This window comes from Phyllobates terribilis, unplaced genomic scaffold (assembly GCF_046119375.1).
Source record: "Phyllobates terribilis strain yellow unplaced genomic scaffold, ASM4611937v1 Scaffold_13__5_contigs__length_258822181, whole genome shotgun sequence".
Classification (NCBI taxonomy): Eukaryota; Metazoa; Chordata; class Amphibia; order Anura; family Dendrobatidae; genus Phyllobates; species Phyllobates terribilis.
This window is the reverse complement of record NW_027362773.1, coordinates 92,407,076-92,425,773: the sequence shown is the minus strand read 5'-3', so window position 1 is coordinate 92,425,773 and position 18,698 is coordinate 92,407,076. Positions and strand designations below refer to the sequence as shown.

The 18,698-nt window shown below is 44.6% G+C and overlaps 1 protein-coding gene across 1 annotated transcript in view; it reads left to right on the top strand.

Moving 5' to 3' along the window:
• The window catches only part of LOC141173600 (receptor-type tyrosine-protein phosphatase eta-like), an 88,833-nt gene that overhangs the window by 59,023 nt on the left and 11,112 nt on the right, over window positions 1–18,698 (top strand). Inside the window, exon 15 of the mRNA XM_073657899.1 lies at window positions 9,055–9,190. Coding sequence (XP_073514000.1) covers window positions 9,055–9,190 — 136 coding nt within the window. The remainder of the gene's footprint in view (window positions 1–9,054; window positions 9,191–18,698) is intronic.

Sequence of the window (18,698 nt, the reverse complement as noted above, 5' to 3'; positions counted from 1 at the left end):
CATTCCTTTAGCTGTTTCTTCATTTCTTATATGTATTAATTGAGCATCATCCACTAATAAGCTAATGGTGTCTCTCGCTTGTCTATTCTTCTTATCCCATGTCTGATTATCTTGATCTGGTCTTTCTGTAACAATTACTTCCCTTAGATAACAACATCTCTACTTTGAATTTCCATAACTGATAATTTTCACTATTCAGTTTAGCTACTGTGAATTTCACTTCTGTGTTACTCATCATCTTTATATAGTCTTACTTGTTTAGAGAGTTGTACTGAAGATATTCTCCTGTTTTTTTTCTTCTTGCTGATAGTTCCTGTATGTCCTGCCTGTGTTGAATTCTCTGTAATTATATCCAGCTACTGGGATCATGAATTCCTTTGTCACTCTGTATCTGGATTTATTTCCTTCTGTTTACAGAGCTTATCTGTGTGCTCCGTTATCTGGGGTTATAAACTGGGATCCTCTTGTAGTGCGGGCGTAGTGTCTGGGCTTTAGTGTCTGGGCTCTGGCCTGGGCCCATAACTGGTCGCAGAGTGCATCTTCTTGCAGTCACCACTGTACTTACAAGAGCTTCAATCAGCAAGATATCTTGAGTAAACAGTATTTACTTCACACTGGTTAAACATGAGATACAATTCAGTGTCACACAGTCCGTGTGCTGCTGACATAACACATTCAGGAAAAAGAAAAACACAGGAAGTAAAAACAACCAACAATTGAGAGCTTTCCTCCCCCATTACAGCAAGCATATACAGAGCTGGCCAAAAGTATTGGCACCCCTGCAATTCTGTCAGATAATACTCAGTTTCTTCCTGAAAATGATTGCAATCACAAATTCTTTGGTATTATTCTCTTCATTTAATTTGCTTGCAAGGAAAAAACACAAAAGAGAATGAAGCAAAAATCAAATCATTGATCATTTCACACAAAACTCCAAAAAAGGGCCGGACAAAAGTATTGGCACCCTCAGCCTAATACTTGGTTGCACAACCTTTAGCCAAAATAACTGCGAACAAATGCTTCCGGTAACCATCAATGAGTTTCTTACAATGCTCTGCTGGAATTGTAGACCATTCTTCTTTGGCAAACTGCTCCAGGTCCCTGATATTTCAAGGGTGCCTTCTCCAAACTGCCATTTTGAGATCTCTCCACAGGTGTTCTATGGGATTCAGGTCTGGACTCATTGTTGGCCACCTTAGAAGTCTCCAGTGCTTTCTCTAAAACCATTTTATAGTGCTTTTGGAAGTGTGTTTTGGGTCATTGTCCTGCTGGAAGACCCATGACCTCTGAGGGAGACCCAGCTTTCTCACACTGGGCCCTACATTATGCTGCAAAATTTGTTGGTAGTCTTCAGACTTCATAATGCCATGCACACGGTCAAGCAGTCCAGTGCCAGAGGCAGCAAACCAACCCCAAAACATCAGGGAACCTCCGCCATGTTTGACTGTAGGGACCGTGTTCTTTTCTTTGAATGCCTCTTTTTTTTTCCTGTACACTCTATGTTGATGCTTTTTCCCAAAAAGCTCTACTTTTGTCTCATCTGACCAGAGAACATTCTTCCAAAATGTTTTAGGCTTTCTCAGGTAAGTTTTGGCAAACTCCAGCCTGGCTTTTTTATGTCTCGGGGTAAGAAGTGGGGTTTTCCTGGGTATCCTACCATACAGTCCCTTTTCATTCAGACGTCGACGGATAGTACGGGTTGACACTGTTGGACCCTCGGACTGCAGGGCAGCTTGAACTTGTTTGGATGTTAGTCGAGGTTCTTTATCCACCATCCGCACAATCTTGCGTTGAAATCTCTCGTCAATTTTTCTTTTCTGTCCACATCTAGGGAGGTTAGCCACAGTGCCATGTGCTTTAAACTTCTTGATGACACTGCGCACGGAAGACACAGGAACATTCAGGTCTTTGGAGATGGACTTGTAGCCTTGAGATTGCTCATGCTTCCTCACAATTTGGTTTCTCAAGTCCTCAGACAGTTCTTTTGTCTTTCTTTTCTCCATGCTCAATGTGGTACACACAAGGACACAGGACAGAGGTTGAGTCAACTTTAATCCATGTTAACTGGCTGCAAGTGTGATTTAGTTATTGCCAACACCTGTTAGGTGCCACAGGTAAGTTACAGGTGCTGTTAATTACACGAATTAGAGAAGCAGCACATGATTTTTCAAAGGGTGCCAATACTTTTGTCCACCCCCTTTTTTAGGTTTGGTGTGGAATTATATCCAATTTGGCTTTAGGACAATTCTTTTTGTGTTTTTTTCATTGAAGACAAATTAAATGAAGAGAATAATACCAAAGAATTTGTGATTGCAATCATTTTCAGGAAGAAACTGAGTATTATCTGACAGAATTGCAGGGGTGCCAATACTTTTGGCCAGCACTGTAACTTTACACACTATCGCCATCTGCTGTCTGGTTAGTAAAAAGTCCTCCTTTCACCTATAATAAGTCCTAATCTGTAGTATATGCCAACAATTCATACAGCGCTCAGCGTAAGTGAGTACACCCCCTGTATTCTCAGTACGTTATACATACAGCGCTCAGCGTAAGTGAGTACACCCTCTGTATTCTCAGTACGTTATATATACAGCGCTCAGCGTGAGTGAGTACACCCCCCTCTATTCTCAGTACGTTATATATATAGCGCTCAGCATAAGTGAGTACACCCCTCGGTATTCTCAGTACATTATATATACAGCATTCAGCGTAAGTGAGTACACCCCCCTGTATTCTCAGTACGTTATATATACAGTGCTCAGCATAAGTGAGTACACTCCCCTGTATTCTCAGTACGTTATACAAACAACGCTCAGCGTAAGTGAGTACACCCTCTGTAATCTCATTACGTTATACATACAGCGCTCAGCGTGAGTACACCCCCCTGTATTCTCAGTACGTTATATATAAAGTGCTCCGTGTAAGTGAGTATACCCCCCTGTATTCTCAGTACGTTATACATACAATGCTCAGCGTAGGTGAGTACACCCTCCTGTATTCTCAGTATGCTATACATACAGTGCTCAGCATGAGTGAGTACACCCCCTGTATTCTCAGTACGTTATACATACAGCGCTCAGTGTGAGTGAGTACACCCCCCTGTATTCTCAGTATGTTAATCATACAGCGCTCAGCGTAAGTGAGTACACCCTCTGTATTCTCAGTATGTTATATATACAGCGCTCAGCGTGAGTGAGTACACCCCCTGTATTCTCAGTACGTTATACATACAGCGCTCAACGTAAGAGAATACACCCCTCTGTATTCTGAGTACATTATATATACAGCGAACAGCGTAAGTGAGTACACCCCCCTGTATTATCAGTACGTTATATATACAGCGCTAAGTGTAAGTGAGTGCACCCCCTGTATTCTCAGTACGTTATACATACAGCGCTCAGTGTGAGTCAGTACACCCCCCTGTATTCTCAGTATGTTATACATACAGCGCTCAGCATAAGTGAGTACACCCCCCTGTATTCTAAGAACATTATATATACAGCACTCAGCATAAGTGAGTACACCTCCATGTTTTCTCAGTACATTATATACACAGCGCTCAGCATAAATGAGTACATCCTTTGTATTCTCAGCACATTATATATACAGCGAACAGCGTAAGTGAGTACACCCCCCTGTATTATCAGTACGTTATATATACAGCGCTAAGTGTAAGTGAGTGCACCCCCTGTATTCTCAGTACGTTATACATACAGTGCTCAGCATAAGTTAGTACACCCCCTGTATTCTCAGTACGTAATACATACAGCGCTCAGCGTGAGTACACCCCCCTGTATTCTCAGTACGTTATACATACAGCGCTCAGTGTAAGTGAGTACACCCCACTCTGTTCTCAGTACGTTATACATACAGCGCTCAGCATAAGTGAGTTCACCCCCCTGTATTCTCAGTACATTATATACACAGCAGTCAGAATAAGTGAGTACACCCCCCTATATTCTCAGTACTTTATACATACAGCGCTCAGTGTAAGGGAGTACACCCCATTTATTCTCAGTACGTTATACATACAGCGCTCAGCATAAGTGAGTACACCCCCCTGTATTCTCAGTACGTTATACATACAGCGCTCAGCGTGAGTACACCCCTCTGTATTCTCAGTACATTATATATACAGCGCACAGCGTGATGAGTACACCCCCCTGAATTCTCAGTACATTATACATACAGTGCTCAGCATAAGTGAGTACACCCCCCTGTATTCTCAGTACGTTATACATACAGCGCTCAGCGTAAGTGAGTACACCCCCCTGTATTCTCAGTAAGTTATGCATACAGCGCTCAGCGTAAGTGAGTACACCCCCCTGTATTCTCAATACGTTATATATACAGCGCTCAGCGTGAGTGAGTACACCCCTCTGTATTCTCAGTATATTATACATACAGCGCTTAGCGTAAGTGAGTACACCCCTCTGTATTCTCAATACGTTATACATACATCACTCAGCATAAGTGAGTACACCCCCCTGTATTCTCAGTACATTATACATACAGTGCTTATCATAAGTGAGTACACCCCATGTATTCTCAGTACATTATACATACAGCGCTCAGTGTAAGTGAGTATACTCCCCTGTATTCGCAGTACGTCATACATACAGCGCTCAGCGTAAGTGAGTACACCCCCTGTATTCTCAGTACGTTATACATACAGCGCTCAGCGTAAGTGAGTACACCCTCTGTATTCTCAGTACGTTATATATACAGTGCTCAGCATAAGTGAGTACACCCCCTGTATTCTCAGTACGTTATACAAACAACGCTCAGCGTAAGTGAGTACACCCTCTGTAATCTCAGTACGTTATACATACAGCACTCAGCGTAAGTGAGTACACCCCCCTGTATTCTCAGTACATTATATATACAGCGCTCAGCGTAAGTGAGTACACCCCTCTGTATTCTCAATACGTTATACATACATCACTCAGCATAAGTGAGTACACCCCCCTGTATTCTCAGTACATTATACATACAGTGCTTAGCATATGTGAGTACACCCCCCCTGTATTCTCAGTACGTTATACATACAGCGCTCAGCGTAAGTGAGTACACCCCCTGTATTCTCAGTACGTTATACATACAGCACTCAGCGTGAGTACACCCATTGTATTCTCAGTACGTTATATATACAGTGCTCAGCATAAGTGAGTACACCCCCTGTATTCTCAGTACGTTATACAAACAACGCTCAGCGTGAGTACACCCTCTGTAATCTCAGTACGTTATACATACAGCGCTCAGCGTAAGTGAGTACACCCACTGTAATCTCATTACGTTATACATACAGCTCTCAGCGTGAGTGAGTACACCCCCCTGTATTCTCAGTACATTATATATACAGCGCTCAGCGTAAGTGAGTACACCCCCCTGTATTCTCAGTACATTATACATACAGTGCTTAGCATAAGTGAGTACACCCCCCTGTATCCTCAGTACGTTATACATACAGCTCTCAGCGTGAATGAGTACACCCCCCTGTATTCTCAGTACGTTATATATACAGCATTTAGAGTAAGTGAGTACACCCCCCTGTATTCTCAGTACGTTATACAAACAACGCTCAGCGTAAGTGAGTACACCCTCTGTAATCTCAGTACATTATACATACAGCGCTCAGCGTAAGTGAGTACACCCTCTGTAATCTCAGTACGTTATACATACAGCGCTCAGCGTGAGTGAGTACACCCCCCTGTATTCTCAGTACGTTATATATAAAGCGCTCCGTGTAAGTGAGTACATCCCCCTGTATTATCAGTACGTTATACATACAATGCTCAGCTTAAGTGAGTACACCCCTCTGTATTCTCAGTATGTTATACATACAGCGCTCAGCGTAAGTGAGTACACCCCCCTGTATTCTCAATACGTTATATATACAGCTCTTGAGTGAGTACACCCCCTGTATTCTCAGTACGTTATACATACAGTGCTAAGCGTAAGTGAGTACACCCCTCTGTATTCTCAGTTCATTATATATACAGCATTCAGCGTAAGTGAGTACACCCCCCTGTATTCTCACTATGTTATATATACAGCGTTCAGCGTAAGTGAGTACACCCCCCTGTATTCTAAGAACATTATATATACAGCGCTCAGCATAAGTGAGTACACCCCCATGATTTCTCAGTACATTATATACACAGCACTCAGCATAAATTAGTACACCCTCTGTATTCTCAGCACATTATATATACAGCGAACAGCGTAAGTGAGTACACCCCCCTGTATTCTCAGTACATTATATATACAGCGCTCAGCGTGAGTACACCCCCTGTATTGTAAGTACGTTATACATACAGCATTCAGCATAAGTGAGTACACTCCCCCGTATTCTCAGTACGTTATACATACAGTGCTCAGCATAAGTGAGTACACCCCCCTGTATTCTCAAAACTTTATACATACAATGCTCAGCGTAAGTGAGTACACCCCTCTGTATTCTCAGTACGTTATACATACAGTGCTCAGCATACAGTACAGACCAAAAGTTTGGACACACCTTCTCATTTAAAGATTTTTCTGTATTTTCATGACTATGAAAATTGTACATTCACACTGAAGACATCAAAACTATGAATTAACACATGTGGAATTATATACTTAACAAAAAAAGTGTGAAACAACTGAAAATATGTCTTATATTCTAGGTTCTTCAAAGTAGACACCTTTTGCTTTGATGACTGCTTTGCACACTCTTGGCATTCTCTTGATGAGCTTCAAGAGGTAGTCACCGGAAATGGTCTTCCAACAATCTTGAAGGAGTTCCCAGAGATGCTTAGCACTTGTTGGCCCTTTTGCCTTCACTCTGCGGTCCAGCTCACCCCAAACCATCTCGATTGGGTTCAGGTCTGGTGACGATGGACGCCAGGTCATCTGGCGTAGCACCTCATTACTCTCCCTCTTGGTCAAATAGCCCTTACACAGCCTGGAGGTGTGTTTGGGGTAATTGTCCTGTTGAAAAATAAATGATGGTCCAACTAAACGCAAACCGGATGGAATAGCATGCCGCTGCAAGATGCTGTGGTAGCCATGCAGGTTCAGTATGCCTTCAATTTTAAATAAATCCCCAACAGTGTCACCAGCAAAGCACCCCCACACCATCACACCTCCTCCTCCATGCTTCACGGTGGGAACCAGGCATGTAGAGTCCATCCGTTCACCTTTTTTGCGTCGCACATAGACACGGTGGTTGGAACCAAAGATCTCAAATTTGGACTCATCAGACCAAGGTACAGATTTCCACTGGTCTAATGTCCATTCCTTGTGTTCTTTAGCCCAAACAAGTCTCTCTTGCTTGTTGCCTGTCCTTAGCAATGGTTTCCTAGCAGCTATTTTACCATGAAGGCCTGCTGCACAAAGTCTCCTCTTAACAGTGGTTGAAGAGATGTGTCTGCTGCTAGAACTCTGTGTGGCATTGACCTGGTCTCTAATCTGAGCTGCTGTTAACCTGCGATTTCTGAGGCTGGTGACTCGGATAAACTTATCCTCAAACCAGAGGTGACTCTTGGTCTTCCTTTCCTGGGGCGGTCCTCATGTGAGCCAGTTTCTTTGTAGCGCTTGATGGTTTTTGCAACTGCACTTGGGGACACTTTCAAAGTTTGCCCAATTTTTCGCACTGACTGACCTTCATTTCTTAAAGTAATGATGGCCACTCGTTTTTCTTTACTTAGAATTTGTATTATGGCAAGAAAAAAGCAGCTAACAGTCTATTCAGTAGGACTATCAGCTGTGTATCCACCAGACTTCTGCTCAACACAATTGATGGTCCCAACCCCATTTATAAGGCAAGAAATCCCACTTATTAAACCTGACAGGGCACACCTGTGAAGTGAAGACCATTTCTGGTGACTACCTCTTGAAGCTCATCAAGAGAATGCCAAGAGTGTGCAAAGCAGTCATCAAAGCAAAAGGTGGTTACTTTGAAGAACCTAGAATATAAGACATATTTTCAGTTGTTTCACACTTTTTTGTTAAGTATATAATTCCACATGTGTTAATTCATAGTTTTGATGCCTTCAGTGTGAATGTACAATTTTCAAAGTCATGAAAATACAGAAAAATCTTTAAATGAGAAGGTGTGTCCAAACTTTTGGTCTGTACTGTAAGTGAGTACACCCCCTGTATTCTCAGTACGTTATACATACAGCACTCAGCGTGAGTACACACCCTGTATTGTAAGAACGTTATACATACAGTGCTCAGCATAAGTGAGTATACCCCCCCATATTCTCAGTACGTTATACATACAGTGCTCAGCATAAGTGAGTACACCCACCTGTATTCTCAGTACGTTATACATACAATGCTCAGCGTAAGTGAGTACACCCTCTGTATTCTCAGTACGTTATACATACAGCGCTCAGCGTAAGTGAGTACACCCCCCTGTATTCTCACTGTTATATATACAGCGTTCAGCGTAAGTGAGTACACCCCCTGTATTCTAAGGACATTATATATACAGCGCTCAGCATAAGTGAGTACACCCCCATGTTTTATCAGTGCGTTATATACACAGCGCTCAGCATAAGTGAGTACACCCCCCTGTATTCTCAGTACGTTATACATACTGCGCTCAGTATAAGTGAGTACACCCTCTGTATTCTATATATGCTGGACGCGTCCGTCTGTCCGAAGCTGGAATGGGTGGCGCCTGCACAGTGAGGCGCCAGAGTCAGCACGTGTGCATACCACACTGCACCATTTTATTGAAGTCACTGTATATGCGATTTCGCAGACAACGTCTTTAAACAAAATTTTATTAATTTTATTTTATTAATTAATTTATTAATTTTATTAATGGTGCAGGAGTCAGCAAGTGCGCATACCATGCTATCCTGCGCCATTAATAAAATTAAAAATGTACCAATAAAAATGCTTGCCACCCGGGCGTAGAACGGGTTCAATAGCTAGTAGAGATATAATATAATAGGTAATATATAATAGGAATGTCTATTATAACAGGGATTACTTTTATAAATATTTCTGCATTGCCATATATTGTCTTGTATGATATGGCGTATGACTTTCCTATAGGACTGGCACCGGAAGATCTGGGATCTTCATAGCTCTTGACTGTATTATTAATCAGCTGGAATGTACTGAAAAAGTCGACGTTTATGGAACAGTCCACAAAATGCATTTACACCGGCCCTTAATGGTGCAAACACCGGTAAGCTTTAGTGCTATTTCTACAACTTAGAAGGTTAATAGAGCTATTAAAAAACTCTCTTTAAATGAGTTGTCCAACTCCGCTCGCTTTCACGTTGAAAGGTGAATGGCAGTGATGATTGCTATTGGCATTCTAAACAATAGGACAAGTGCACAATATCTTTCTAGTGTTATATTTGAGTGAGTGACCTCTCCGCAGCTTGGGGATCTCAACCACAACAGGAGCTGACTACAAAACATTTCAGTCACAAAACCACTTCACACTGTGCTAACCCTACCTGCTTCTTATTTCTTCTTCCTTTTTTCCTTTCTATATCAATCCAGCAATGTGTGCCTTGGTGCAGCCAGTCACCAAATATTATCAACCTTCTCTTCCTCTCGGCATGTAATCCAACAAGTCCAGTTCCTAAAGGGGTTTTTTCCAAGTATAATGAAATGGCCCCATTCACGTACAGTTGTGCTCAAAAGTATACATAACCCAACAGAATTTTTCCTTTCTTGGCCTTGTTTTAGTGAATATGAATGATAACAAAAAACTTTTTCTCCACTCATGGTTATTGGTTGGGTGAAGCCGTTTATAGTCAAACTACTGTGTTTTCTCTTTTTTAAATCTAAATGAGAACCAAAAACATCCAAATGACCCTGATCAAAAGTTCACATACCCCAGTTCTTAATACCGTGTATTGCCCCCTCTAACATCAATGACAGCTTGAAGTGTTTTGTGGTAGTTGTGGATGAGGTTCTTTAATTTCTCAGATGGTAAAGCTGCCCATTCTTCTTGGCAAAAAGCCTCCAGTTCCTGTAAATTCCTGGGCTGTCTAGCATGAACTGCGCGTTTGAGATCTCCCCTCTTTATTCTGCTGTAGCCAATGACAGGTCGACTTGGCCTTGTGTTTTGGATCGTAGTCTTGTTGGAACATCCAAGTACGTCCCATGCGCAGCTTCCGGGCTGATGAGTGCAATTTTGCCTCCAGTATTTGCTGATAACGTGCTGCATTCATCTTTCCTTCAACTTTTACCATGTTTCCTGTGCCTTTGTAGCTCACACATCCCCAAAACATCAGTGATCCACCTCCATGCTTTACTGTAGGAATGGTGTTCCTTTCATCATAGGCCTTGTTGACCTCTCTCCAAATGTAACATTTATGGTTGTGGCCAAAAAGTTCAATTTTGGTCTCATCACTCCAAATTACCTTGTTCCAGAAGTTTTGAGGCTTGTCTCTGTGCTGTTTGGCGTATTGTAGACGAGATACTTTGAGGCATTTGTGCAGTAATGGCTTTCTTCTGGCGACTCGACCATGCAGCCCATTTTTCTTTAAGTGCCTCCTTATTCTGCATCTTGAAACAGCCACACTGCTAGTTTTCAGAGAGTCCTGAATTTCAGCTGATGTTATTTGTGGGTTTTTCTTTGCATCCTGAACAATTTTCCTGGCAGTTGTGACCAAAATTTTTGTTGGTCTACCTGACCGTGGTGTGGTTTTTACAGAGCCCCAGAACTTTCCATTTGTTAATCACAGTTTGAATGCTGCTGACTGGCATTATCAATTCCTTGGATATTTTTTTGTATCCCTTTCCTGTGTTTAACTACCTCTTCCTGTAGATCAATTCTTTTGCTTTCCCCATGACTCACAATCCAGAAACGTCAGTGGCTGGATGAAAGATGCAAGAGTCTGTCGGGATACCAGAATCTCACTCAGCTTTTATGCACACCGACTGATTACAAGTAAACAGGTCACAGGTGAGGATGTTACCTTTAGTAGCCATTCAAACCCATTTGTGTCAAATTCTGTGCATGTTATCAGGACAAAATCACCAGGGTATGTGAACTTTTGATCAGGGTCATTTGGATGTTTTTAGTTGTCATTAAGATTTAAAAAGAGAAAACACAGTAGTTTGACAATAAATGGCTTCACCCAACCAATAACCATGAGTGGAGAAAAAGTTTTTTTGTTATCATTCATATTCTCTGAAACAAGGCCAAGAAAGGAAAAATTTTGCCGGGGTATGTAAACTTTGAGCACAACTGTAATTCAAATAGCAACCCATCCTATTCATGTGTCAGGATGGTTTCAGTCTGAAGAAACACAGCTCCAGAAACCTGTTTCTCAACTGACAGAGGAGCTGTATCGTAAGCCCACATACTGGCCCTACGGGAGAAGTGCTATGACAGGAGAAGATATAGATCTTCTCCTGGCTAACTGAGCATAAAGTATTTTTTTCTCCAGTCTCAGTCCTCCGGGCTCATTAAGAAGAGAAGATTAATTTCTTCTGATGTTTCAGCCCTTCTCCTTAACTCACGGAGGTACATGTATTATGATACTGGCATTCTGTGAGTTGAGGCACTGGTCTCGGGAGCTGTCTTTCTCCAGACTGTAGCCCATCAGGACCCGTGACTAGGATGGGTTATCGTTGAATTATGTGATGGGGGCCATTTTATTGCATTCTTGAAGAACCCCTTTAAGTAAACTGGTGCTAGACAACATCTTGTGCCCTTCCCTAATCCAAGTAGCTCCCACCCAATGTACTTTTTTGGCCCCTCCTGCCTCTCATCCACTTGCATGAGGGACACAGAAGAAACGGGCAGAATGAACACCACAACCAAAATTACTTACATAGAGAAAGACAAATACACTATACCACGAGAAACAAGGGAAGACAAGAAGGTAACAATGATGAATGTATTATACAACAGGATCCTCTCCAAATCTACATGCTGGCCTACAGCTGAGGCTATACTACTTGGAGCTTCTAATAATAACATGCCACTGCTGGATATTGATATTCATGTATTTGCTGATTTGGATTTACAGAAGATCCCCAGGACCACCAATGTCCCTATTTATCTATCAAAATCTTAGACTTTGGGCTTGTAGTGACACAATCATACTGTATTTTCTGATATCTCAATTTTTACTAATGAGTGTCTGTTACACGCACGCCGCCTAAGTTCAGTTAGGTGCTAGACGGGTTTCATAAATTCTTTGGAATCCTAGGGGAACCGTTACTCAGGGTGACCACAGGCTGCAGCTTCTCTCAGGCACACGCTAGATTCAATAGCTGACCAGACACAATTGACAAGAGTTCTCAGAAACGGTAGAACAGTAACATTTAATGAAGCACAGCCAGTGCAATATGCATGTCTTTTTGAGCAACAGACTCCAGTACAGCAAAGCCGTTCTATTAGCAGCACACAGTCAATACAGTAGCACACAATCCTTCCATAAGCACAGTACAGCACAGTTTAATGCATGCACAATGCTCCTCCCAACAGTCCCCGGTCCACAGTGTCCTTGGCTTTTGGTGCAGTGAGGTACGGGGGGTTGAATGGCAGGATAAGCCCAGTCCTCAGACGTGATGTTTGATCCCTGCTCCTGCTCTGCAGCAGATAACGCCTTGCTCCATAACTTTCTTCTGTAGATACCACAAACAACCGGGCGGCAGTTGCAGTGGAACATTGTTCCAGGACCATAGTCTGCCTGGTGAAGAGGTCTGCATTAGTGTTGAGCGAGCACTAAAATGCTCGGGTGCTCGAAGCTCGGGCCGAGCTCGCCGTGATACTCGGTTGCTCGACCCGAGCAACGAGCCCAATGTTAGTCTATGGGAGACCCGAGCATTTTTGCGGCGGCACCCCCGGCAGGCTTTTAAAATACTAACAAGTGCCCAAAACGATAGTGACAGTGCTCAAATGACATGGGGACAGCATGGGGATCGCCCCAGGAAGCATTTCTGACCCCCAGGTCACTGCTGTCAACAACGTGGTCAGAGGTATTAAGCCACTTTTAAGGGCTCACAATAAAACGTTCAAAAACGAAACTGAAACTGCTTTCCTGTTAAATATGTTAAGGAAGTTCCTTTCCAGGGTAATGACTTGTGGATAAAGTAAAATAAATAACCAAAAAAAAAAATACTCCTCCACACCTTGGGCTATGTTCACAAGTAGCATTTTTTATGCGTTTTTGCACTTTTGTATTGCTTTCAACCGTGACAAATGCATTCACCGGAAATGTCATTTTAACATTTTACAAACTTATCTGGCCATGTGCTGTGTGACACATGCATACAATGCTGAAAAGACATGGGAACAGCATGGGGAAGACCCCTGGAAGCATCTCTGACACCCAGGTCACTGCCTAAAAGTGTGCCCATCAGAAGTGATCCTTGCCGCATCACAAGATGCAGACTTGCAACTATCCCCGTGCAAGTCCTTGTCCCAGGGCAGTGTTCAATTGTACCTCCCCCATTCCTTGCAATGCAAGCGCAAATATGCAGCCAACCACCCACCCACCTACACGCAGGTTGCAATACGATACTGCTAGCTTGCACTTGAAATGGGGCCTTTTAGTTTGGAGGAGGCCGAAGCTGGCCACTACCTCATGGTTGCGTCGGCGGCAAGGTCTCCATACTCAGTCCCCAGCCGCCACTATTTGTCCCGGGAACCTTCCCCACACTTTTCTTAGCCTGGCCTGCTTTAGGGCAGCATTGGACGAGCCCACCAGACAACCAGAGACTCCTCTGGTGGGCCCTGGCTTCTCCATCAGAGGAGTTGAGAGTGCCAAGGTGAGGAGCATGATGATGATGATAGAAGTTAGCATCTGCTTTGTTTTCTTGGAATGCAAGCGTAAGTGTGCAGCCTGCCACCAACCCACCCCCAGGCTACAATGCCATACTGCTAGCTTTCACTTGAAATGGGGCCTTTTAGTTTGGAGGAGGCCAAGCTGGCCACTACCTCATGGCTGCTTCGGCAGCGAGGTATCCATACTCAGTCCCCAGCCGCCCGGCGGCCGGGTGTCCACGCTCAGTCCCCAGCCGCCAGGGGGCGGCCGGGTGTCCATACTCAGTCCCCAGCCGCCCCGCGTCCGGGTGTCCACACACGGTCCCCAGCCACCTGGGGGCGGCCGGGAGTCCATAAACGGTCCCCAGCCGCCCCTATTTGTCCCGGTGCGCCTTATACATAAGATTAAGTGCGCATACCAAAACATTACCTGTGCCCTCCCCAGTGCATTTAGTGGGAAGGACAGCCTATTCCGCTGTAGTTTGTGCATGCCAAACCCCTGTTCATGGTACATGCGAAGATGCCTCCCACCCTGCACCTGTCGTTGCAGACTTGCAACTATCCCCGTTCAAGTCCTTGTCCCAGGGCAGTGTTCAATTGTACCTCTCCCATTCCTTGCAATGCAAGCGCAAGTATGCAGCCTGCCACCCACCCACCTCCAGGCTGCAATACCATACTGCTTGCTTGCACTTTAAATTGGGCCTTTTAGGCATGTGGAGGCGGAATCTGGTCACCACGTCATGGCTGCGTTGGCGGCCTGGTATCCATACTCACTTGGCACTTCTGCCCACGTGACCGTCACATGACTTCAGGACCTGATGACGCGTCCCCGCGTCATTTTCGGTTTGGCAGGTCCTATTACGTGCGAAATTGCGGCGTCCCACTACCACTGATGCTGCTAATTACCTTCAAGTCCGCCCCCCAGCATATATAAATATGGTAGACACTCAATACACCTCACACACTAGACGAACAAGCGGTGGATACCGCGTTCTGGAACGCCACACAGCGCCATCTCCCACTTCAGGTATGTTCCTACCACATAGCTTCCTTAAACTTTGAAGGGCCATATATGCCTCTCTCACAATAGCCATCTCTCTCATTACAGCCTTCTTAGTGGATTTTGTCCACCTCAAGGGAACTCTGTTCACATACTGGTATGTTGTCTTTTTCTCTCTATGGGACATCCAACCTCGTACCTCCTGCCCTTTGTTCCTTGTCCCCTCCAAAGCAGGTAGTCCCGCTGTTTATGCACAAGCTACACGTCATGTGATGTTTATTCAATGTTTGCCACAAAAAGTCTTTTTGTATTTTTGACCATATATTTATTTCTATCTACGTTTATTTTTTTGTTTTAGTACACTGATGAAGGTCCTGAGTGACCGAAACGTTTGTTATACTGTACTCACTTGATTAAAATCAAAAAGAAATTTAACAAAAGCTTTTTTGAGTGCCGGGTTTTAATAAATTCTACATTGGCTTGGTACCTTACCCGAGCACCAAGTTACCACAAATCAGGACTGTGCGATAGTTTTTGCATACTGGTATCCATACTCAGTCCCCAGCCGCCCGGCGGCCAGGTGTCCACACTCGGTCCCTTAGTTTTCGCCTTTGCATTGAAAAGCAAAAGCTGACTAAAATTAGGAGGAAATGCAATGCCCGTTGGAAGAGTCATGGAGGTTAGAGGTAATTAAAAACAATAATTCAATGCCCCTTGGAAGAGCTGTGGAGTTCAGAGTGGTGTAAGAAGACGCTTTTAATGCCCCTTTGAAGAGACGTGGAGGTCCCAGTAGCTTAACAAGACGGTTTTAATGCTCCTTGGAAAAGTGGTGGAGGTCACAGTAGCTTAACAAGACGGTTTTAATGCCCCTCGGAAGAGACGTGGAGGTCCTAGTAGCTTAACAAGACGGTTTTAATGCCCCTCGGAAGAGAGGTGGAGGTCCCAGTAGCTTAACAAGACGGTTTTAATGCCCCTTGGAAAAGTGGTGGAGGTCGCAGTAGCTTAACAAGACGGTTTTAATGCCCCTTGGAAAAGTGGTGGAGGTTACAGTAGCTTAACAAGACGGTTTTAATGCCCCTTGGGAAAGTGGTGGAGGTCACAGTAGCTTAACAAGACGTTTTTAATGCCCCTCGAAAGAGACGTGGAGGTCACAGTAGCTTAACAAGACAGTTTTAATGCCCCTCGGAAGAGACGTGGAGGTCCCAGTAGCTTAACAAGATGGTTTTAATGCCCCTCGGAAGAGACGTGGAGGTCCCAGTAGCTTAACAAGATGGTTTTAATGCCCCTTGGAAAAGTGGTGGAGGTCACAGTAGCTTAACAAGACGGTTTTAATGCCCCTCGAAAGAGACGTGGAGGTCACAATAGCTTAACAAGATGGTTTTAATGCCCCTCGGAAGAGACGTGGAGGTCCTAGTAGCTTAACAAGATGGTTTTAATGCCCCTCGGAAGAGACGTGGAGGTCACAGTAGCTTAACAAGATGGTTTTAATGCCCCTCGGAAGAGACGTGGAGGTCCCAGTAGCTTAACAAGACGGTTTTAATGCCCCTTGGAAAAGTGGTGGAGGTCGCAGTAGCTTAACAAGACGGTTTTAATGCCCCTTGGAAAAGTGGTGGAGGTTACAGTAGCTTAACAAGACGGTTTTAATGCCCCTTGGGAAAGTGGTGGAGGTCACAGTAGCTTAACAAGACGTTTTTAATGCCCCTCGAAAGAGACGTGGAGGTCACAGAAGCTTAACAAGACAGTTTTAATGCCCCTCGGAAGAGACGTGGAGGTCACAGTAGCTTAACAAGATGGTTTTAATGCCGCTCGGAAGAGACGTGGAGGTCCCAGTAGCTTAACAAGATGGTTTTAATGCCCCTTGGAAAAGTGGTGGAGGTCACAGTAGCTTAACAAGACGGTTTTAATGCCCCTTGGAAAAGTGGTGGAGGTCACAGTAGCTTAACAAGACGGTTTTAATGCCCCTCGAAAGAGACGTGGAGGTCACAGTAGCTTAACAAGACGGTTTTAATGCCCCTCGGAAGAGACGTGGAGGTCACAGTAGCTTAACAAGACAGTTTTAATGCCCCTCGGAAGAGATGTGGAGGTCCCAGTAGCTTAACAAGACGGTTTTAATGCCCCTCTGAAGAGATGTGGAGGTCCCAGTAGCTTAACAAGGCGGTTTTAATGCCCCTCGGAAGAGACGTGGAGGTCCCAGTAGCTTAACAAGACGGGTTTAATGCCCCTTGGAAAAGTGGTGGAGGTCACAGCAGCTTAACAAGAAGGTTTTAATGCCCCTCGAAAGAGACGTGGAGGTCACTGTAGCTTAAAAAGACGGTTTTAATGCCCCTTGGAAGAGACGTGGAGGTCACAGTAGCTTAACAAGACGGTTTTAATCCCCCTCGGAAGAGACGTGGAGGTCGCAGTAGCTTAACAAGACGGTATTAATGCCCCTTACAAGAGCCATACAGTACAGCATCTTAAAAATATTATTCCCATTATTGGGGAGTGGGTCTCCCACAGTCTTTGCTTATGCCTTCCAAGCAAAAGCTGACAAAAATAAGGACGGAGGAACTTTCAATAATGGCAACACGGACCACGGTCACCCTGGTGGTATAGTGGTGGTGGAGGCTGAGGATAAGGAGAAAAAGATTAAACAGCCGAAACGAGGAAGCGTATACCCATGTGTGAGTGTGAAGCGGTGCATGTGAATACACCTCCCGAAATAACACAGTGGATTTGACTTTATGTTACTCTGCTGTCATTTGGTGGTGATGAGAAGTCTAGCCCAATCCAGCCCTTTTTCATTTTGATAAGGGTCAGCTTGTCAGCATTGTCAGTTGACAGGCAAGTGCGCTTACAGTTATAATTCCCCCAGCGGCACTAAATACACGCTCCGATAACACGCTAGCGGCAGAGCAGGCCAGGACCTCCAAGGCGTACAGAGCAAGTTCATTCCAAGTGTCCAGCTTGGATACCCAATAATTAAAAGGCACAGAGGAATCACGGAGGACGCTGGTATGGTCGGCAAGGTACTCCCTCACCATCTTTTGAAACTTTCCACTCCTTGTGAGAGTACCCCGCGCCTCAGGGTCTGTCCGAAGGGAGGGTCTGAGAAAACTGTCCCAGAATGTTGACAGTGTTCACCTGCCTCTGCTGGATAGGAGTTGCGTCTCTCTCGCATGTACGCCTTGGTTGGGCAACGAACTGTGACCTCTGCCGCTAGCGTGTTCAGATGGGAATTTTTTTAACAGTTCTGCAGCAAGGGCCTTCTGGTACTGCCCCATTTTTGTAGACCTCTCCACCTCAGGAATAAGAGAGTGAAAGTACTCATTGTAGCGGGGGTCTAGAAGTGTCACCAACCAGTAATGACTGTCACCCAACATTTTGACAATGCGAGGGTCACGGTTAAGGCAGCGTAACATAAAGTCAGCCATGCGTGTCAGACTGGTAACGGGCAAGACTTCCGTGTCCTCACCAAGATGACGACTGACCATGCTCTCCTCCTCCTCCCCCCTGTCCTCAGGCCACCCACGCTGAACCGACGGTATGACAGTTGGACAGGTACTACCGTCTACAGCGCATGATACAAGCTCCTGTTCTTCCTCCTTCTCCTCCTCCTCTCCCTCATTGTCCCCCAATGCACGTTGGGATGAGATGAGGCTGGGCTGTGTGTAATCGACCGATACGGCTTCTTGATCCATCTCATCATACTCTGGCTGCAATGCCTCCTCTTTAATTCTTTGCAGAGAGCGTAGCAAAAGACAGACAAGTGGAATGCTGACGCTAATGATGGCATCATCGCCACTCACCATCTTGGTGGACTCCTCAAAGTTTGTCAAGATGGTACATATGTCAGACATCCAGGTCCACTCCTGAGGTCTTATGTGTGGAGTCTGACCTGAATATCGACGGCCTTGTTGCAGCTGGTACTCCACAACTGCTCTCTTCTGCTCACAAATCCTTTGCAACATGTGGAGG